The sequence below is a fragment of the Pinus tabuliformis genome, chromosome 7, assembly GCF_031772625.1.
Source record: "Pinus tabuliformis cultivar Carrire ecotype Pingquan chromosome 7, CPIR1, whole genome shotgun sequence".
In the NCBI taxonomy this organism is placed as follows: Eukaryota; Viridiplantae; Streptophyta; class Pinopsida; order Pinales; family Pinaceae; genus Pinus; species Pinus tabuliformis.
Genome location: NC_142293.1, coordinates 303,336,046 through 303,359,050, shown reverse-complemented (window position 1 = coordinate 303,359,050; position 23,005 = coordinate 303,336,046). Strand labels below are relative to the sequence as shown.

At 38.9% G+C, this 23,005-nt stretch overlaps 3 protein-coding genes across 3 annotated transcripts; all 3 read left to right on the top strand.

Annotated features, from left to right (window-relative positions):
* Positions 1-2,944: 2,944 nt before the first annotated feature.
* Positions 2,945-8,468, top strand: LOC149247070 (uncharacterized). Its single transcript, XM_089443305.1, has 3 exons — positions 2,945-3,183; positions 3,462-4,207; positions 5,302-8,468. Exons 1-3 carry the CDS (start codon positions 2,945-2,947, stop codon positions 8,466-8,468), a joined length of 4,152 nt encoding a protein of 1,383 aa, XP_089299431.1.
* Positions 8,469-10,899: 2,431 nt separating this feature from the next.
* On the top strand, positions 10,900-11,532 carry LOC149247069 (uncharacterized). The gene has a single exon (XM_089443301.1). The coding sequence runs from the start codon at positions 10,900-10,902 to the stop codon at positions 11,530-11,532; it is 633 nt and encodes a 210-aa protein (XP_089299427.1).
* A 634-nt stretch (positions 11,533-12,166) lies between these two features.
* LOC149247068 (uncharacterized) lies at positions 12,167-12,766 on the top strand. Its single transcript, XM_089443297.1, has one exon. It carries the CDS (start codon positions 12,167-12,169, stop codon positions 12,764-12,766), a length of 600 nt encoding a protein of 199 aa, XP_089299423.1.
* Positions 12,767-23,005: the final 10,239 nt, after the last annotated feature.

Sequence of the window (23,005 nt, the reverse complement as noted above, 5' to 3'; positions counted from 1 at the left end):
AGTAGAGCAGTTGACATTCAGCGCAGATGCTCAGTGGAGCAGCTGACATGATCCAGAAATAGCTTGTTTTTGAGTGTTTTCAAGTGGAGAACTGACTTTCAGTGCTGTGGTTTGCTGACCTTGTTCCTCTAGGGGTAGGAACAACATGTTTAGGGACTTTGGATCCCTCAGATTATCGACATTTCATGCTTCATGCTGTAAGGCACAAAAATGTCTATAACACCTAATAGTGCCATCATCCCTAGAATATATAGTGTTCCAAAAATCCACAAAGTTGGCATTCCAATAAGACACCCATAGTTAACGCTATAGGATCATCCACCTATTGGTTAGCTAAATACCTTCCCAACAAGCTTCGGCCTCTATCTCGTAACACCCCCTCTTATATTAAATATTCCTCTTCTTTCATAGAATGGATTAAAAACCTAAAAATTAATGACAATGAACTCCTTGTAAGCTTTGACATAGTATCCCTCAACACTATGATTATGGTAGATGAGGCCATTGAAGTATTAAAAAAAATCATTGACCCTGAAACTATGGACCTCATAAGAATTTGCCTTAAGTCTTCATACTTCAGTTTCAAAGGAAAAATCTATGAGAAAACCCATGGGGTTTCCATGGGCTCTCCTTTATCTCCAATAATTGCCAACCTATATATGGAACACTTTGAACAAATTTCCCTTAATTCTTTCCCATTCACCCCTGAAGAATGGAAAAGATACGTAGACGACATATTTTCTAAATGGAGCCATGGTTTGGATAAACTTAATGATTTCTTAGCTCACATCAACAGCCTCTCTAAACACATTAAATTCACAATTGAAATTGAAAAGGACAACCAACTCCCTTTCTTAGATGTCCTCCTCACCAAGGAAAATGGTAAACTGAGCCACCAAGTCTTCAGAAAACAAACTCACACCGACAAATATCTACACTCAAATTCCCACCACCATCCAAAACAAAAAGTGGGTGTCATTAAAACCCTAGCTACTAGAGCTTCTAGAATCTGTGACCCTAAACACTTAGAGGAAGAACTTAACTATCTCTTCAAAGTATTCAAAAATAATGGTTATGAGGAAAACATAATCCATAAAACTATTAAAAACTCCACAACCAAAACTCAAAAAAGAAAACCTCTCGAAAACCCTAAAATCTCCTTACCCTATATAAAAGGAACCACCGAAAAAATTGCTATAATTCTCACCAAGCATAACATCATGGTTGCATTCACTCCCCCTAACACCATAAAAAACATGCTTGATTCTACCAAAGATTTAATTGACCCAAAAAATCACAAAGGAGTATACTCTATTCCCTGTTCATGTGGGAAAGTATATATAGGTGAAACAAGGAGATCTGTGGGCATAAGGCTAAAAGAACACATAAATGACATTGCAAAGAATAGGTCGGAAAAATCAGCCCTGGCAGAGCATGCATATTCCTCCTCACACTACATTTGCATGGAACATGCTAAATTAATTCACAAAGAAGACCATTATTTAAAAAGAAGGGTGAAAGAAGCCATTGAAATAGAGAAATCATCAAACAACATGAACAGAGATGATGGTCTAAAACTAAGTAGTTCTTGGAAACCCTTACTAAGAATAAAATAAAACATAATTATTTATTAATAAACATTCATATATATAAATATTAATATTATCCTAATCATAATTAATAGCCTCCTTTTTAATTCACTCATTTTAATACAATTACCTAAAAAACTACATAAATAAACCTACATTAATAACATTAATTTTTAAAATAATAATAAGCTATTAATCTTTTAAAACTATACAAAAAAATTATATATGCTTTTAAATTAATCATTAAACAACAAAAAATTTTTATATATAATATTAATAATAAACACTCATATATAAATATTAATATTAATCCTAATCATAATTAATAGCCTACCTCTTTAATTCACTCATTTTAATACAATTACCTAAAAAACTACATAAATAAACCAACATTAATAACATTAATTTTAAAATAATAATAAGTTATTAATCTTTTATAACTTTTTATTTTTTGATATATGCTTTTAAGTTAATCATTAAACAACAACAAACATTTATATATAATATTAATAATAAACTAGACATTTATATATAATATTTTTAATAATCTAGAAATCAAAATCAAGCATACTTAAATTAATAGTAATTAATAGCCTACTTTTTAATTCATTCATTTTAATACAATTACCTAGAAAAACTACATAAATAAACCTACATTAATAACATTAATTTTAAAATAATAATAAGTTATTAATCTTTTAAAACTATAAAAAATTTAATATATGCTTTTAAATTAATCATTAAACAACAAAAAACATTTATATATAATATTAATAATAAAATTCATATATAAATATTAATATTAGTACTAATCATAATTAATAGCCTACCTTTTTAATTCACTCATTTTAACACAATGACCTTAAAAAAAACTGCATAAACAAACCAACATTAATAACATTAATTTTAAAATAATAATAAGTTATTAATCTTTTATAACTTTTTAATTTTTGATATATGCTTTTAACTTAATTATTAAACAACAACAAACATATCTATATAATATTAATAATAAACTAGACATCTATATATAATATTTTTAATAAATTAGAAATCAAAATAAAGCATACTTAAATCAATCATTAAATGATAATTAATTAAGATAAAAAGCCGACAATAAATTTTATCATTAAACTATCAACTATTAACTATTAATTGCTCCAATTTTTTTTCTCTTATGTGAAAAACAGCTCTGCAACTCTTCCTGGGCGCGCATCAGGCAAGCGGAAGACCTATTCAGCGCGGCGTTGGTTGGCAGTGACCTGCGGATCTGCTGAAATCGGCAACGCCCTCGCATGGGGGCCCTGTCTACGACCTAACTCGGGCTGGTTTCATCCTTGAGGACGATCTCAGACATGGAACAGGGCGATGGCTCCGAAACCCCATCAGAACTGGAAGCATTCAGGTCTCTGGTAGCAGCCTCAGGAAAACGTCAGCCTTCCGGACCTCAGCTCAAGTTTGTTAAAAAACTGGGAAGTATTCCAACGGTGTCTTTGCCGGTGGAAGACACATGCAGATCAGCACTGAATCTCGCCGAAAGAGGACTAATTGGTCAGTTTACAGGGTTATGGCCCTCCCCGAAAGGAGTTGAAGAGTGGGTAAAGCGCAACTGGATCCCCCTGGTCAAAGAAGGAATAAAAATTCATTTCGTGGGCAAGGGTTTTTTGTGTTCGTGTTCGAAAATGCAGAAGATAGAAGCCTGATCTTCAGAAACGGGCCATATTTTATGGGCCCTCAAGGACTGTACCTGAATAAATGGTCCCCCGACTTCGACCCATCCCAAGATGTGCCCGTCTAGGTGCGCCTTCCTCACCTTCCCCTCCACTGCTGGAGCCAGAAATCGTTGCAATCTATTGGAAATGCACTTGGCAGATATATAGATCAGGCGCCAAGGAAGGATCAATACTCCTGTGCGAGAATCTGCGTAGAGGTCGACCTAGAAATCGGGCTTCCTGAAGCCATCAAGCTCTCGGTGGCAGACTGGACGCATATCCAAGAACTAGACTACGAGCAGCTTCCATTCAAATGTCGATACTGCCACGAATACGGACACTTCGCAAGATATTGTAAGAAGAAAAACGAGGAAACCACAGAGAGAGAAAAAGGAGAGCAATGGAAGCAAGTAAAGAAAGCAGCAAATAATAGGCAGAACAACAAAAACAAAGGCAAGGAGACAGGGAACAAATCAGGACAAGAAACTGAAAGTCAACAAAATGCTGGGAGCAAGGAAGTCACCAGCGCAGCGGAGGACAAAAACCCTTTCGAATCTCTCACACCACCCTCAGAGCCTCTGGAGAAAGAGCAAGAAGATCCACCCCAGCTCAACGACAGCGATTTCCAAGATCCAGGTAACACATCAAATCTGAATCCAAGCAATAACTCTTCTCCTTCATACGCAGACATAATCAAGCAGAAGAAGAAAAAAACAAAAAATGTTGGCTCCTCGGATGATGATGAAAGGCCATCCAAGCGAGCCGGAAGGAGATCAAACAAGGAAGTTAGAGAAGAAGAACCAGAAAAGCAAAAAACCCTAGGAAGTCAAGCTACTATAGAAATGACTCTGGGAAGGAATATCAGGCCAAGGGCGTCCAAGGGAGGAGGCCCCACACCAACAAGCTGTAAATGATGAACCTGAACCTGGTATCTTGGAACTGCAGGGGTCTGGGAAACCCCACTAAGGCAGAGGCCATCAAAGATTTAATGAAAATGGAACCCATAGACGTACTCATGCTCCAAGAGACCAAAATAGAAGGGGAGACCCTTCTAAATACCAGCAACACTAAATGGAAATTTGATTCAGGGAAGGTAATCAGTGCAAGAGGCTCGGCTGGAGGAATAGGCACATTCTGGTCAAAGAACCTATTCACTCTTGGCAGACTACACGAGACCCAACATTGGATATATACAGAACTATGGCACACAGCAGGCAAAGTTAAACTAGATTTGTTTAATATGTATGTCCCGGTGCATTATGAGGAGAAAAAAGAGTGTTGGAAGACCCTATCAGATTACATAGAGCAATGCAGCCCTACGAATATAATCATAGGAGGAGACCTGAATATAATCCTAGATCCAAAAGAAAAACGAGGTGGATCCTCTACAAGAGACCCCTTCCTCCCCACTGTGGAAAATCTCATCCAGTCATGGGACTTGGTTGACTTTAAGCCGGTGAAAGGAGCATACACTTGGACAAATAATAGAACAGGGGAACACCACATTTCAGCAAGGTTAGATAGATTCCTCGCCAGCAGCGCAATTATGATGGACAATAGAATAGTCTTCTCTAAGATCCTGCCAAAACTAACATCGGACCACAAGCCAATTCTCCTACGCATAAAGGAGGAAGAAGACCTCGGTCCTCTCCCATTCAGATTCAGTCCTCTCTGGGTCAAAAGAGAGGGGTTTCTTGAAACTGTACAAACAGCTTGGGAAAAAGATATCTTAGGCTCCCCAAGCTATGTGTGGGAGCAAAAAATTAAGAACACCAAAAAGGCACTCAAAGAATGGATAAAGAAAGACGCCAACTCCCCCACCAGCCAGAGGAAAGAGGCAACAAAATAGCTGGAAGAACTTCAATTGGGGCTAGAAGAGAAAGCCATTTTAGCCACAGATCTAGACAAAGAAAAATATGCCCAAAGGAAAGCATACAGCTCCTTTAGAAATGAGGAGGAATTCTGGCGATTAAAATCTCGCAGCCTGTGGCTCAAAGCAGGGGACAGGAACACTACATATTTCCATAGACAATACAGGGCCCGGATCTCGCGAAATCACATTGCAGAAATTACTACTTCCAGTGGACAGGTATGTAGAGGATTTGAACAAATCAAGGAGGCAGCAGTTAAACATTTCCAAAATCTTCTCAACGCTGGAAAAGATGGGAGCGTGGAGGACATAGAAGAATTCCTCACAAATATTCCCCAGCTCGTAAGTTTAGATGACAATGAAAAACTTTTAAGGCCAGCCTTAGAAGAAGAAATATCAAACATAGTCTGGTCCATGGAGCCAGATAAAGCCCCCGGGCCCGATGGATTTTCAATCCACTTTTACAGAATATGCTGGGAGATAATCAAAACTGATCTCATGAGAATGGTTCAAGGTTTCATGAGGAAGGCAAAAGTCGGAGGCGGCATAAACTCAACTTTCCTCGCTCTAATTCCAAAGGAAGCCAATCCAGGCACATTCGATAGATACAGACCTATCTCATTATGCAACTCATCCTACAAGATACTGGCCAAGTTGATGGCAAATAGAATCAAACCATTACTTCAAAAATTAATTACTTCAGCTCAAGGAGGTTTTGTGAAAGGACGTCACATCCTGGACAACGTCATCCAAGTGCAGGAAGCTTTGCATTCAAGTCAGCTGCGTAAAGAACAAGGTATGTTAATCAAACTGGACATGTGCAATGCTTTTGATAGAGTAAATAGATCTTTTTTATACAGGGTTCTATCAGCTTTTGGCTTCAACCAGAACTTCATTAATTTAATTAAAGCCTGCCTGGAGAAGATATGGATAGCACCAATGATAAATGGCAGACCTGCAAACTTCTTCCCAGCCACAAGGGGCCTGAGACAGGGTTGTCCCCTCTCACCCTTCCTCTACATTCTGATGGCTGACTCTTTAAGTAGAAAGTTAACTATGGAAAAACAAAAAGGCAGTATACCAGGGATCAGAATAGAGAAAGGCATAGAACCAATGAACCATGCATTATTCGCTGATGACTCGCTCTTGCTGGGGGGGGCCTCCTCAAGAATAGCATCAGCCTTCAAAACCATTTTACAGAAGTTTTGCAGCATCACGGGCGCACTAGTAAGTGAAAAGAAAAGTGCAGTCTATGGCTGGAACATAGACCAACACTCAATTGGGAAAATCGCAGAAGACTTGGGATACAAAGGGCACGCAGAATGGGAAAGAATCAAATATTTGGGTCTTCCTATAACGCTGGGCTCAAATAGAAACCACCTGTGGGAGGAAGTAATATCAAAATACAAGAAGAGGATAGCAGCGTGGGGAGGCTTCTGGTTATCCACAGGAGGCAAACTCATCTTAATCAAATCTGTCCTCTCAGCACTGCCAACATTTCAAGCGGCTCTGATGATGGCACCCAAACACATTTCCGATCAAATCTCCAGGTATATACGCAATTTTTTGTGGAATGGTGGGCGAGGGAATAACAACCGATTCCATCTAATTAAATGGGATACAGTAAAAAGGTTGATGGCGGAAGGAGGCCTTCAGGTGTGCGACCCTAGGTATGCAAACGTGGCCCTGGGATGCAAATTGCTATGGCAATTATGCGTGGAGCCCAACCATCCTGTAAGCCAGATCCTTAATAAGAAATACCTTAAGAAACGATCCATCATGAATTATAAACCGGAGAAGCATCCAAAAGGCACGCAGGCCTGGAAACTGTGCGCCAAAGGAATAGAGTTTTTCAGAAGTCAATTATACCGTATTCCGAGTAATGGGAAGAAAACTAATTTATGGAAAGACTGCATAATGGGACATCAGCCGCTAAACCAAAAAATTGAGATCGCCGAGATCAGAGATTGGCTCCGAGCAAGAGGTATCAAAAAAATAGAGGATTTATCAGAATGGGACAGTAAAGGCAATTGGTTGAGATGGAAATGGCCCAGAATTCCAGAACAATTAAAAAATCAGCTCGCTGTCCTCATTGAAGAAATCGCTGATTTTGCTCCAGTCCACATCGATGAGGAAGACATTTGGGGCTGGGGCAAGAATGGAGTATATACAGCAAACCAGGGATATCATCAATTGCAAAGCAAGCAAGATTCATCACATCAGGGAATTGTTTGGAAGCAGATTTGGGACAGCTTCAGCATCCCAAAAATCAACTTCTTTTTTTGGACTTTATTTCATAACAAAATCCTCACAGGAGAAAATCTGTGCAAAAGGGGTATAGCAGGGCCACACAGATGCATCCTTTGCAAAAGAGATCTGGAAACAGCAAACCATATGTTCATAATGTGTGATTTCGCGAAGGAGGTATGGTCCATCTTCTTTTCCGGACTAAATGTGAGTGCCCCTTCTCAAAGTACGATAGTCTCCATGTTTACATCCTGGAATGACAGCTACCCTCACCGAATTGTCAACAAATCAATTTGGCACAAAGTATGGACAGCTGCGCCTAAATATGTTTGCTGGAAAATCTGGTTAGCCCGGAATGAGACCATCTTTAATAACATTGAGCTACCAGCTGTGAAAGTGGCAGAACAGGCAAAGAAGCTTCTCCTAGAAACTCTCAATCATCACACTGCAAAGGAAGACAATTCACTAAGAAGAGAAGAAAGCGCGTGGTTGGAAGACTACACAGGAAAAGACAGACATCAAGCAATTAAACGACCAATCCACAAGGAAAGATGGCAGATCCGTGAAACTGAAGACAACTTCCAAAAGTGGTGGAAATCCCAGGACATATGCACCATTTTCTTTGATGGAGCCTCAAAAGGCAATCCAGGGAGGTCAGGAGCAGGAGGTGTGATCTTCTACCGGAATGGGAAAAAAGATGAATTCAGTTGGGGCCTGGGAGTGAAAACAAACAACCAAGCTGAAATACTTAGTCTCTGGAAAGCTTGCCAAATTGCAAGTAAAGAAAATCCAAAGGAAATCTTAATAATAGGAGACTCAGAATTGTTGATAAAAACAATGGTAAAAAAGGAAAAGCTCAAGGATCCGGCACTGAACAAGCAGCTAGCAAGAGTAAACAGAATATTGAAAGACCTCCATCCGGTTCAAATATATCACATTCTTAGAGGATTAAACAAAGACGCAGACAGATTGGCAAATATAGGATGCTCTCTTCAGGAAGGAATGATCAGCATAAATGCAGGAACTCCAACTAAGGCAAACATTCCTTAAGTGAAAAAGTGTTGTAATCATCAATGAAAATTGTAATGGTCGTTCAGGCTATGCCCGATCAGCTTTCTATCAATAAAAATTAACCGTTTCAGTTAAAAAAAAAAAAAAACTATTAATTGCTCCAAGCATTCACGCTCTCTCTTCTCAAAATACATATTACAGGCATGATGATAGACTCACTTAGTTAGTTTGAAAGGTTGGTTATTAAATGATAACTGGTTTTTTCCACAAGTATTTTTAAAATATATAGATTTTCAAAAAAATTACAAACTAGTTATTTGTTGTGAACCTCAAAGGCTTAAGTTGTATAAAACCAATTTATATTCCAAATAAAAAAACTCTCCTTTAAAATTATCTTTGGTGAAAAAAGAAAAAAATACCAATTTGTATTCCAAATAACAAAACCCCCCTTTAAATTATCCTTTGAAAAAAAACAAGGGAAAAAATTTATCTCTGAATTGATTCGTCACATGCAAGAGAGAAGGGCATCTTTGGCGGTGTTAAAAGTGCCCAGCCAAACTCGAGAGCTTTCACTGGAATGGACGAATCAATAAGTGACAACTCTTCTTTTCCCACGAATTCCCAGAAAAGAGAGTATTTGCATCTATTTGTAGTGCAATAATTAGTACAAGAATAATTGCACATTTTATATATCTCATATTCATCTTTGCAGTTCCTAAATTACGTCAAAGTATAGCCTATAGATACTAGTTGAAAATAATTAAATTCTAAGAATAGCAAATGTTGTAATACTTGACTCCAGATATAGGCACAAACTAATGGATGAGGAAGCCCAATTGAGAATTTGAAGCCAGTTCTTTTGGACACCTAGCGCCCGATATCATTCATAAAATATCAGCAAATCTTGAATTCAACTTTGATACAACCACAAATCTCAATCTCTTAACAACTTGGGCAATTTATATTGGATTTACAGATAAAATACTAGGGTGTGAATAAGAATGGTGATTTGGAGGTTACATATGTTTTTAGGTAATTTATTAAAAATATAGTAACTTATCCAAATGTTGGCAATGATCTTATCCAAGGGAGCTAAATCCATAATCTTCAGACCATCTCCTCCACTTCCACTTAGCCTATTATTTCTAAAAAAAAAAAAACCAAAAATAAAAGAAATAGTGATATTAAAAAAATAAAACTATATTTAATCTTATTTATATGAAAGTAATATTAAAATTTCGCATCCACCTTTGAATGGATTTTTTTTTATATTGATATGGATTTTATATAATATGTTTTAGTAGAAAATTAAAACTTAACAATTTTCAAATAAAATTTATTAGATCACAAATCATTTATAAAATCAAGATTAATATTGATTTTTTATAGTTTTTTTCCCAAAAAAAAATTTAAAAAATCATCGACTTTCTTATTTCCTTTTACTTCTAAAAAATAAAAATTAAATCATAAAATTAAATAAAAGGGAAATAAAACTAAAAAAAATAGCAACCATTAAATTAAGAAGTTACTAAAAAGCTAAACAAGGAACCTGGAGTGCGGGAATGAGAATCCAAAAAAAAATGAGAGCTCTGGAGGAAGACGATAATGGTGGCCCTGGGTCGGTGTTGTGTTGCACCTAGCGGTTGTGGTTAACCATCATAGATGCCCTGCTTTCACCCTGCATGTCTACAACCCGCGAGCTCCCTGGTGTTCCGTTTCTATAGTCAACTCGACTTTTTCGCAGACCATAACCACCTCTAACCTGCTCCCTGTCGATATTCATGGACCTCGATGTCGTTGATTACACTGAGGACCTTAATCCCTACGAAGAAATTTGGACCCGCCCTCGCGCTGTGTCAGGTTCCAGTTCTTTTGGTTCATCCTTTCGCCCTCTGTCTGCTCCGAACCCTGCATTAAACCGTCTTGGGCAATATGTGCCCCACCTGCCACCCTAAGTTGATCTTGAAGACACATTCAGTTTGGACTGCCCTCCACTATCCCAACTACCCTTAAGCTCATTGGCACCTATCTACACCCATCCCCCTCATTTGACTCTCTGTTGCCTCACATACCACACATTTATTCCCCATCCAACACCCCCTTTTTCACCTGCATCACACAACCCGGGTCTGCTACCCCCCTTTTCTCCTCTCAGGCTGGAGGCTCTGTACCAAACCCTAACAGCCCTCCTCCCAACACTCCCATCCACTCTAGTTGTTTCAGCACGCTAGTACCTAACCCTAAATCCACTCCTTCTACTCCGCAGACGGTTAAGCAGGGCGTCCGGGGACTTTTCCGGGACTACCCGATGGAACGCAAGTTTGATAAAGTCAAGAAAGGGAGGTACTTGAAGGTCGTTGATAGGGACATCAACCTCTCGATGGGTGAAGTGGTTGATACGGCCAAGAAGGTTTTGGTAGGCTGAGTTCGAGGGCGGAATTACTCAGCGAAGAGACTATGCCTCTAGACCATGGAGATATGGGGAACTCTACTCAAAGAAATGTCCACTATTCGTGTTCTCACACGAGGGTGGTTCGCTCTTAGATTTCGCAGGGAGGAGTACACTGACTGGATACTCTCAAGGTTTTGGCACATTGAATATGCCCCGGTTTTGCTGAAAAGATGGGATCCGTTATTTGATCCTGAAAGGGAACAACTAGGAGCTGGGCCGATATGGGTATGCTTACTAGGGCTACCTATGCAATATTGGTCTCTGGATGTCTTCAAGCGCATCGGCAATGCACTGGGAACCTATTTGGAGCATGACCAGTCCTATGAAACAACTGGAAATATGACCATGGCTCGTATTCTGGTTCACTTGGATACCAGAGAAGGCCTGGAGGAGAAGATAACCCTTCATTGGAGGCATTACTCGCGCAGACAAAACCTAGATTATGAAGGTGTCCCATTCAAATGCAGAAGATGCCATAAGGTTGGGCATCTTTACAAAGATTGTCCACTCATCTCGCCATCTTCTCCTCCTGCATCCAAGGGAAATAAGCATCGCCAAACAGAAGACCCAATTGTGGATGAGCAGCCCACAGGTCTGGATAGTCCAAAGGATGTGGTTGGGGACACTTTTCAGCCATCTTGTGCTGCCTAGATTCCACCTATCTCCCTGCCCATGACTAGATCTCGGTCTGTTGCAGTGGCTACTCCATCAACGGGTATTGTTTCTTCCCCCTTTTCCTCTGTTTTGAATGTTAGTAATTTTATTTTCTCTATGGCATCTACTGCATCTTTACCTTGCATGGTTACCTCCCCCATCACTTGTGCACTTGACGCCCTCTATCCATTTTCACCACTACCCCCCCGGGTTGTACATTCTCATGGTTTCCGAGACCCCCCTATTTCCCCATCTGCATCGGGCTCTCACTCATACAACCTTCGCCCCCACCACTAGGCTCTTCCTGAATCGCTTAGATTGGGCATCACATCCTCAAAAGCTGAGCATAAGCCCTTCCGGGGAGGCCATCCAAGATATCCAAAGCCATCAAGATTGTTGGGGCTGATGTGGCCCAGGGCAGACAGAACACCATTGAAATGGTACTTAGAGCACAGGACACCCTTGGCAGTGTTCCCCCATGAAGTGGCTATCCTTCAATTGTAGGGGTTTAGCTAGCCCCTCTAAAAAATTAGCTCTTAAGAGGCTCTTGGGCAGTGAGCCATGTGATATATTTTTTTTACAAGAAACCCTCGGTAGGTCCGAGCAGATTGTTAGGACCCTCCAAGCCATTATGCCTAGATGGTTATTTCAGGCTTTAGATGTCGTTGGGCGATTGGGGGGTATTTCTCTTGGGGTAAACCCACAAACCATCAAGGTCATCTCTGCATGGGGTGGTCATGGATTCCTGGGTATGGATATATCCTCAGTTGAACTAGGCAGGAATCTCTGTATTATGAATATTTATGCCCCCAATCATAGTAGACTGGACTTCTGGCAGCAGTTACTCGAGAACCCCTTAATTGACCACTCCACTATCCTGGGCGGAGACCTAAATTTCACTATTGGTCATGAAGAATCCTGGGGACATCATTCACAGTTGGATCCACTCTCGGATCAACTGGGATTACTACTGGAGCAACACCGCCTTATTGATATACCCATGAACAAAAAGATGCCTACATGGCACAACAGAAGGATAGGAGATGCAGCTCTTGGCAGGAGACTGGACAGGTTTCTCATTCATGAAGACCTGATTGCATCCCTTACAAATTACAGACAATGGGTGGGCACAAGAGGGATTTCAGATCATTCCCCTATCTACCTAGAATTGGTTGGCCCCTTAAAAAAACCCAAAGCTCCCAAGACTACAACACTCTCTGAGGTGTTGTAATTATTCTGCTCTACAACAGGGATGGAAATTAACGGGCCCAAATCCACCATCACCCTATCTGCTTGCTCCCGATAGGAGACCTATCATGCACACCTCAAATTTCCTTTCTAGGGCCTACTGCTAGAGGATGGATTGAAGTACCTAGGCTTCAGGATAAAATCTCATGGATATAAAATTTCTGATTGGACCTGGTTAGTCGCAAAGGTTGAAAAAAGATTAAACAATTGGAGCCATTAGTTACTATCCAGAGCTGGTCGTTTGGTACTTATAAAATCTGTCCTTGAAGCCACCCTAGTCTACTAGATATCCCTTGCCTAGATTCCTCAAGGTATTTTATCTAGGATTCAAAGATTATGTTGCCATTTCTTATGGAAGGGACACAAGGATGGGAAACCCTTTGCTTAGGTTAAATGGAACAGAATTGCAACCCCCAAAAAATGGGGGGGTTGGGGCCTTAAAAATCTCTTTGCTTTTGCTCAGGCACTTGCAGCCAAATTAGGGTGGCTTCTCCTGAAGCACAAAATCCTTTGGACGGAGGTGGTTACCTATAAATATATTTAGCCTCATACTATTATGGATTGGATTCGGCTACCTGCTTGGAACAAGAAAGGAATATTAGTGATCTGGAGAGTTGTCATACACACCCTTCCCATCATAAGAAGTGGCCTTACTTAGCATATTGGCAATGGCATGTTTGTTCGCATAGGAGCTGATCCATGGATTGGTTGCGGCAACTTATACAATATTTCTCTAGAGTTGATAGATTTCCTAAATCGTAGAGGAGTGGTAACCATTGCACAGATCAGGGATCTTTTGAATACATCCATCTATCATCAAGCTTGGCTATCTACGGATGCTCTTGGTATACTGGAACAGTGGCATATGGAGTGGAGGCAATACACTGACACTTTAAAAGAATCCCATGTGAGACTCAGGGATGATGAGGATGAACTGATATGGGCTCTTGCACAAAAGGGGACCTATACACCAAAGGAGGGTTATCCTATTATACATGCTCGCCATAAGCCCATCTCATTGGAAAGCTGGTGGTGTTGGTTATGGAAGCTGAAAGGCCCACCTCGCACACGTCTCCTGATGTGGAACATTATCATGGACAAGACCCCATCTGGAACAAATCTTAGAAAACACTCCTTCCAGGGTCCTTCCTGGTGTGTACTATGCCATAGGGAGGAGGAATCAAACTACCATCTGTTCCTATCTTGCACCACAACTCAACAGATCTGGGAACAGGTGCTGCATACGCTAAACATAACTCAGCGTTGGGAAGGTGATAGTATTTTGAATGCCTGGAACAGCTGGTGGACTAAAGCCCCCAATTTAAAAGCCTAAAATCTCCCTTTAATAATGTGCTGGAACATATGGATGTGCAAGAACAACAGCATATTTCTCGACAAGAAAAATTTCTTATCCCTCATTATCCCAATAATATGCAATAGTTACAATGAAATACCAGATGATGAACAGGTTGCCTCGATTCATACTATCATGCCAGAGGTTATAGATAAAACTCATCCATGGGCCTACTTTGATGGTTCTGCCCAAGACCAGGGGTGTGGCGGTGGCATAATACTATACTTATCTGAGACACATATATATCATATCTACATGGGTTTGGGTGTTGGCACAAATAATTTTGCGGAGCTCCTATCACTTCGTCATCTTTTATACTTTGCATTAAACAAAAACTGCCGACATTTACAAGTTTTTGGGACTCTAAGATTGTCATTAATTGGTTCAACTGCATTTCTACATGCCATGCTCACACACTCAGGACCATATTGGATGATGCATTGTATTTAAAAACTCTTTTTGATCAAATTTCATGTTCTCATATCTACAGGGAGCGCAACCAACCTGCGGATCAGCTTTCTAAAGAGGCAATGCACCATCCCAGAGGGGAATGGTTGATCCGTGAGAAAAGACAGGATCATATCTACCAGTTCTACCACATGCCATACATTGATCAAGACTTACAGAGGGCTGATGGGCCTTAACTTACTTACAGTTTTTTATTTATTATCAACTAAACAGTAAATCACTGAGGGTGATATTTTGATAAAAAAATTAAATTTGCAACATATATGTATATATTTTCAGATACAAGAAAGTATACCCTCCTCTGAGTTTATTGTATAGACTTGTACAGATATTTTCTGATACTAGATGACTACGGTCACTTGCTTTGCATATGCCTATGGCATCTACAGCATGTAATTTTCCTTATTAATGAAAATTACGATTTTTTCCCAAAAAAAAAAAATTGATTTCCTAATGTTAAACTATGGATAAATGACAACAAAAATTTGGTCAAAGACAAAATAATAAGCAGTCAAAGGCAAAATTGAATGCCTTATACCATGGTGGGTATAATAAACATATATTAAATTGTATATATGTTAACATAAATATTATTAGTTAATCATATTTCTTAATTTTTCCATGATGGCATTCAACAATACAATATTTTATTAGTTGTTTTATTTTTGTGTTTATTATTTTTTAGTTTAATTAAACTATATTTAAACTAAACGGCGGGTACTAGCTACTATGTAGCCCATTTTTAATATATCAGTGAGTAAAATCGTTTCAATTATGTTGTTATTAAAATAATTTATGTTAATATAATACCATTTGTTATATTATAAAAAAATAAACAAGTAAATAATTAATTAATTATAATAATTATTATAAATAAATAAATAAATTCATGAATAAAGAGAGAGGATCCAACAACGACTAACCTTCCAACCATCATCCTTATTTAGTGTCTTATACCTTTTCTCGATCTTAATGGCCTCCCTAAACTCACAGTGATGAAAGTGATTAATATTAGCAATAACCTGGGAATCCTCAATACTAATGTGGTGCTTAGTCTTCCCCGCATGCTCAGCCAGAGCTGAGGAGCGAGTCCTACAGTGCTTTATGTCATCCACATGTTCCTGAATACTTTTATTGATGGAACAACCAATTTACCCAATGTAGGGAGTCTCGCAAGAACATGGGATCAAATACACACCTTTCATATCTTTCAGATTCACCAGGTCTTTGACTGATCTTAGCGAGATTCAAATTGTGTTAAGGGGTTTAAAGGTGGAAGAAACATTGTGTTTCCTAAGAACTTGAGCAATCTTATTTGTAGCCCCTTGAATAAAGGGAAGCATAACATTGGAAGCAAATTCTCTATGTTCATTCTTAACCTTCAGACCTTTGCATGTTTTTGAAAAGCTTTGATACCAACCGATATGCTATAGCCATTCAATTCAAAAACATTAAGGAGATGGGTTTTCTCATCCTCTAGGTGATTTTCGTTAGAAACCCGCAAAGCATGAGTAGCTAGAGTGTTTAGAACCCCTAGCTTCATTGTTGGATAGTGACGAGAGTCAGCATGAAGATATTGTTTAGTGTGTGTTTTCTTACGAAAAAACTAGTGAGAGAAAGAACCATCAGATTTCTTAGAGATAAGAACATTAAGGAAGGGAATGCTACCATCAATCTCAGATTCCATGGTAAATTTTATGGATCTTGATTGATTTTTAAGATGTTGAAGAAATAAATCTAATTGGTTCAGACCATGAGACCATAAGATGAAAGTATCATCAACAAACCTTTTCCAAATCTTTGGTTGAAAAAAGGTTGAGGCTAAGGCCCTCGATTAAAAATCCTCCATGAACAGGTTAGCCACCACAGGGGAGAGCAGAGAACCCATGGAAACTCCGCAAGTCAGTTCATAGAACTCACCTTCGAAGATGAAAAAAGTAGAGGTCAAATAAACTTCGACCAGCTTGGCAATATGAGGATCAAAGATGCAATTGATAACCTCAACAGCCTCATTGATAGGAATATTGGTGAAAAGAGAAACAACATCGAAACTAACCATAAAATCATTAGGTTCAAAATTTAAGAAGATGAATCTTTAACAAAAGAATTAGTATGACCAACAAGGGGCTTGAGCTTTTGGGCTAAATACTTAGCTAGCAAATAAGTAGGCCCACCAATTGTATTTACAATGGGTCTAAGGGGAGCTCCCTCCTTATGAATCTTGGGGAGTCCATAGATCCTTGGAGTAAGAGGGTTGCTTTCAATAAGTTTATGGCTAAAGGAGCTGACGAAGTTATTAGATTTAATAGCCAAGGCAACCACTTTCGAAACCTTTTTAGGGGTTTTTGTCAAGTTTTCTATAGCTATCATTGTTACAAATATTATCAACCATTTTTTTCTTGTAGCCTTATCGATCCCTAATAACAACACCTCTTCCCTTGTCAGCTTTGAGAATGGCAACATCAAGGTTATTGTTTAAAGATTTAAGGGCTTCGAATTCTGCCTTGCTAATATTTCTCTTAGGGGGTTTGGCCTTCCTAAGAATCATAGCACAATCCTACCTGATGATGTCCTTGATGGGATCAGATAAGCCCTTAATGCCAAACTCAATATTGCAAATAATTTCCTCAACAGGAATTTTTCTAGGAGCCATTTATCTAAAAGCTAATACACATGAGAATCAAAAGAAAACTTGGAAAGATTGATCACTTTCTTAAAAAAAAAGAGAAACTTTATTTTTATTATTATTATTATTATTAAAATTAGAAGGATAGATTACCATCTTATTAGAAGAAGAAAAACCTTTAAAATTATTATCATCCTTATTAATATTGAAAATATTCTGAGAATTATTATTATTAATACAAATATTATTATTGTGAAATTTATTATCATGGTTATAATTATTATTATTATTATCTATAATCTCATTTATGTTAAAATAATTATTCATATAATTATTATTATTAAAAAACATTTATTATTAGAATTCGTATTAATATTTTTTTTTTCTCTGTAAAAGCTATCTAAGTAATATATTATATGTACAAAAAGATTACAAGCATCATGTCATTCCTTCCAGAGCCAAAAGAATAGCCCTGGGCCTGCAGACTGTAAACCTTATAGCTCCCTCGCAGGGGCAGCTTCTTCCAAAACCAAACTGAGATGTCCAAGAAAACAAAAAACCCACACAGGGGCGACAAAGAGCTAAACTTTCATGACAGTGAACTAGACATATGAATGCCCACGCAGGGGCTATCAGCATAAATATTTTGACTTGTATAACTGACAGGTGTCAACGTGACTGAGTTACAGATGTCAGCTATGCAATTCAAATTACCAGTGATGAGGCAAAACCAGAGACATGACCACAAACTCAGAGTTAAGCAGGACCAAGAGACAGGAGGCAAATGCCAAAAGACCGAAACAGAGGAAGCATTAACCAGAGGATCAAAAGACAAAATCCAGACGTTACCCGCCATGGCTTCAACGAGCTGAAGATTGCTGGATGGAGGCGAAGTGTGCATCTGCCGCTTCAGCCAGGCTCGGATCCTCCACGACATAAGCCCACCCGTCGCCTTCCTCGCGCCCTTCCCACATTTTCCGCCAAGTGTCTTCGTCAACATCTGGAGGAGGTGGCCCCACCGGAGGGAAGCGGTCTTGCCGACTCGTCTCCTCCAAGCTTCCAACAACAGACGTTGGTTGCGCTTCAGCAGCATTCTTTTCCACGGACGATTGTTCCTTTCCAAGACTGATCTCCCTGCCCATGTCTTCCAGTAGTTTTTCCTGCGGGTTCTGGAGATGCTCCTCATCTGGAAGATTTGTGAACATGATGGAGATATGGGCGTTAACGCCTTCATAATCCTCTATTCTCGGCAAGGTGAAAACCACAGAACCAAAAGCTGGGAGCTTCGTCTTCCCTTCACAAGATCCCCCAACCTCCACATATTGTCGAATGGGAAGCGGGGTTGCTCTAGCTCTCCGGTGGCAGTAGCAGCAGCAACAATGATGATGGTGCTCATTTGCTGCAGGTGGTCTTGAGGATGATCCTCTGGATGGACCTCGTCTACATGGCTGCCGTTCGCGAAGTTTTGCCATTGTAAGTCTAAAGCTGCCTCTGTGTCTTCGATGTTGAATCTGGAATTGGTAGCCGCAACAGTTTCCTCCCAATTCACTCTCAAATGTCCGGCTTTCCCCTTGTCTTCCTTCGCTCGTTGGTCAACAATTCCGCTGCCAGACTCGATGCTGCAAGGCACCAAATTGCTCTCTCTTCCCCACCCAGCAACCAGAATGGCCGCAAGGACAATTCTCCAGGCTGCAGGGGAATGAACCCGAACTTGGCCGGAGCTTGCTATGCTTCCACGACCGCCAACTTTCCTCAGGCCAGAATGCCTTGATCGAGCCATGAAACTTGTAATATTCTCCCCTAAATTCTCGTTGCAGGTGCACAATAAATCTGCCCTGCTCCTCCATCTACCCCGTCTCTTCTGCATTGAATGCCTTCTCCACTTGGGGTGGCTTAATGGCCATATGACGGCCTTCATTGGGGAGCTTATGGGTTTACACGGGGCAGCCCATGCACTGCATGTGGCATGCCTGTACGTCTAGCTTCGACACCCGCATCCGGGGAGAATTCGTATTAATATTAATATTAATATTATTATTTATATATTGGGTGATGTTATAATTTCTAGAAAAATTATAATTATTATTGGAACAATCAAAATTGATTGTAGTCCCATTATGATTATAATTAAGGGCCGGATTATGTTTATCAAAACCATCAATGGAATTGGAAGAACAGTAAAGAGGCAAGGAAGGGATAGAAGGCACAGGAAGAAAGGATCGGGAGCCGACGGTAGAAGAGGCATCCAAGTGGGGATTTGAAGAAACTGAAGAGGGAATCAACTGGGTGGAAGGGTCTGAAAAGCTGCAGCGAATAGGATGAGAGGAAGAATGGGATGGGACCACGACATGGGAAGACTCATTAAAGGAAGTGGGACAGCGGACAGAAGAAGAAGGGGAACAACGATAGCATCAACGTCAGGAGAGGGATCATTAATGAGGGATTAATTGAAAATTAGTGTCTAGCCATACCATTTCCCAACTGAACCAGAACATTGGGTTTCAACTAAACCTTGGAGGACGTAGATGCGACAATTCACAAGTATCTTGGCCTGGGGTCTCTGTTCGCTTCTAAACACATAGTGCTAAAATATATATTATTATTACTATTATTCCAAATAAATTTATATATTATTATTACTATTATTCCAAATAAATTTACAAAAAAAAGGAAGGTAAGCAAATTAACTAAAAAGTCAAGGAATAATGAAAGAAAATATAAAAATAAAATTATAAGACTTAAATATTTAATATAAATATTAACTCAGAGAAATAAGTCAAGAAAAAATAAAATAAAATAAAAAGGGAAATTTATTTATTATACCTACTTCAAGCATGGTATTAGGTATTTAGTTTTGTTTTTGACTGCTATTAGTTTGTCTTTGACCAAAATTTTGTGTTGCTTATCCATAGTTTAACATTGAGAATCATTTTTTATTATTATTTAAATTTATTTATTTGCAACGTGATTGGTTGATCTCTTATTATGGGTTGTTTAGTAACTTCCATTTTGTTAGTTACTAATTTTTTGTTTTTTGTTTTATTTCTTTTTTATTTAACTTTTCGATTTTGGTTATGGTATTAAGTTTTGTCTTTGTATTAGTATCTCTTTGGCCAAAAAATATTGGTCACTTATCCATAGTTTAAAATTGAGAATTTGATTTTTGTTATTTTTTATTATTATTTAAATTATTTATTTGCAAGGTGATTGGTTGAGGTCTTATTATGGGTTGTTTAGTAACTTCCATTTCTATTAGTTACTATTTTTTTGTTTTTAGTTATATTTTTTTTATTTAACTTGTTTGTTTTGAATTTTTTTTTTGTATTATTTTCATTTTCATAAATTATAAAAAAAAAATTCCATATTTTCAATTTAAGATGATTTATTATTATATTAAAAACATATTTTAATATTTTTTTTTGTAAATCAAGATTCTATTCATTCATCAAAAAAGAAGTACATTAGTAGCAAAATGCAAGTAGTCTCACCCCGACCGAGTTTGTTGACTACCGCAATCAACATATGGCAAAAAAACAAAAATACAACTAGAGACACTGTCCACAACTTAGGAGGCCAAAAGCACCAGTAGACACATAAAACAAGTAAAACACATGTAACCATGCTAGTCATCTGAAGTAATGGAAGTTGGGTTGTCCGGAGTTGTCCCTAGAGGAGGAGGAGGATAGAAGGAACATTGGACGTGCTCTTCGAAGTGGGTCATCCATGACTCCAACTTCTCACCTTCTCGAATAATAGATTTTAGACTTGCCAGACCACCACGAGGCGCTCTTAGACATGGCACTAGAAGTAATGCATTTTGTTTAATGTGGCAATAAGCTATGCGTGCTCTTCCTACCACACCCGCTCCGAGGTTTTCAGGCATTCTAGTACCAAATGAATCAAATCTCGATAGTTTTCCAAAAAACTTTGATGTTCTTGTCTATGTTCGCACCTTGAATGACTCATCTACCCCCATCTACCCATGTCTCCGCGTCGCATCGCTCCACCCTGTTGTTGAGTCTGCGAGGTACAACCCCCATAGCCTACCATCGACCCACTACAACCACGACCACCGCGAGCCCCAAAGACCGCTCAACCCGAATGACCAGCATTTCTACCACCTTGGTCGGCGCCAGTGATTTCCACTACCACCTGCAAGGGAGACTCTCGACCCCCTTACCATCTAAATTGTGTGTCGACTAGGAAGGAGAACGAGAAATGCGAGGTACTGGGCACATTATGGTAGAACTGACACTACTGAGAAGGGATGGAGCTAACCAAAAAAATACTACAACTTCAACCGCAAAGAATCACCCCGTCCACGGTGGCAAGACCACAAACAACCAACCCAGGAGAAGAGTAGGGAACCACAATTTCCAACTAGAAATAATGATCTAGACCCACAATTCACTATCCCCAACCCTTTGTAAGACAACCACTAACCCAACCATCCGAACTCCAACACACTCGCGCCACATAATCTACTTAACCTTGCAGAACCCTGAGAAAGAACTATTGAGGACGAAGAGCCAAATTATGTTCTGACGTATAGGAGAACCCACCCACCCATAGCAATACCTCCGAATGAGTTTTAGAACCAAAGGCCCAAATCCTCTCCCGCTCGAAAAAACCAAAGACCACACACCAACAAGGAAATTACCTAAGTTACTAACCCGAAAGCTGGGTAGGGGACATCGACGACAAAGTCGCCACCTTTCCCAGACAAGGTTCCCTCTATATTGTCTATTCCCATGCCTAGAACTCGAATTTCTCTCTCCAAAAAGATACCATGCCCAAACTGCCTAACAGAAAACCACACCACCCTCCATAAACCTTCAATGGTCGCCTCCTCCCGCTCGCTTTAAGGTTTATGGAGGTTTCGCACAAACATCAATAACACCTCTCGTACGCAACATGTCATTAGAGGATGGGGATGTCGATCCTCGCACCAACGGCGTGGTGGTAGCCATGAATACCCACACGTAACTTCATTAGCCCGATTTGTCACCCCCAACAGGGAAACATATTTTAATAAATTTAATTATAAAAAATTATATATATATATATATATATATATATATATATATATATATATATAAGTGTGTATATGTTAATATAAACAATATTAGTTAATCATGTTTCTTAATTTTTGGTGATGACATTCAACAATACAATATTTTATTAGTTGTTTTATTTTTGTGATGAAATCTTTGTCTTTATTATTTTTTAGTTTAATTAAGCTATATTTAAACTAAGCCGCAGGTGCTAGCTACTATGTAGCCCTTGTTTAATATATAGGTGAGTAAAATAATTTCAATTATGTTGTTATTGAAATATTTTTTGTTAATATAATACCCTTTGTTATAATTCCAAAAAATAAACAAGTAAATAATTAATCAATTATAATAATAATAATAAATAAATTCAATAATAGAGATAGGGGATCCAACAACGACTAATCTTCCAACCATCATCCCTATTTAGCGTCTTAGACCTTTTCTTGATCTCAATGGCCTCCCTAAACTTACAGTGATGAAAGTGATTAATCTTAGCAATAACCTAGGAATTTTAACAAAGCTAGACTATCCTTTGTTATAATTTGAATACTAATGTGGTGCTTAGTCTTCCCCAAATGCTCAGCCAGAGCTGAGGAGCGAGTCCTACAGTGCTTTATGTCAACCGCATGTTCTTGAATCCTTTGATTGATGGAACGACCAGTTTCCCCAATGTAGGGAGTCCCACAAGAACATGGGATCAAATACACACCTTTCATG

Bases quoted from the DNA above. Each gene is read 5' to 3' on its own strand.
- LOC149247069 (XM_089443301.1), top strand. From the start codon at position 10,900: ATGGAGATATGGGGAACTCTACTCAAAGAAATGTCCACTATTCGTGTT.
- LOC149247068 (XM_089443297.1), top strand. From the start codon at position 12,167: ATGCCTAGATGGTTATTTCAGGCTTTAGATGTCGTTGGGCGATTGGGG.
- LOC149247070 (XM_089443305.1), top strand. From the start codon at position 2,945: ATGGAACAGGGCGATGGCTCCGAAACCCCATCAGAACTGGAAGCATTC. The intron at 3,184-3,461 runs GTGGGTAAAGCG...TGCACTTGGCAG, and splicing joins TCCCCGAAAGGAGTTGAAGA to ATATATAGATCAGGCGCCAA. The intron at 4,208-5,301 runs GTAAATGATGAA...GGCTCAAAGCAG, and splicing joins AGGCCCCACACCAACAAGCT to GGGACAGGAACACTACATAT.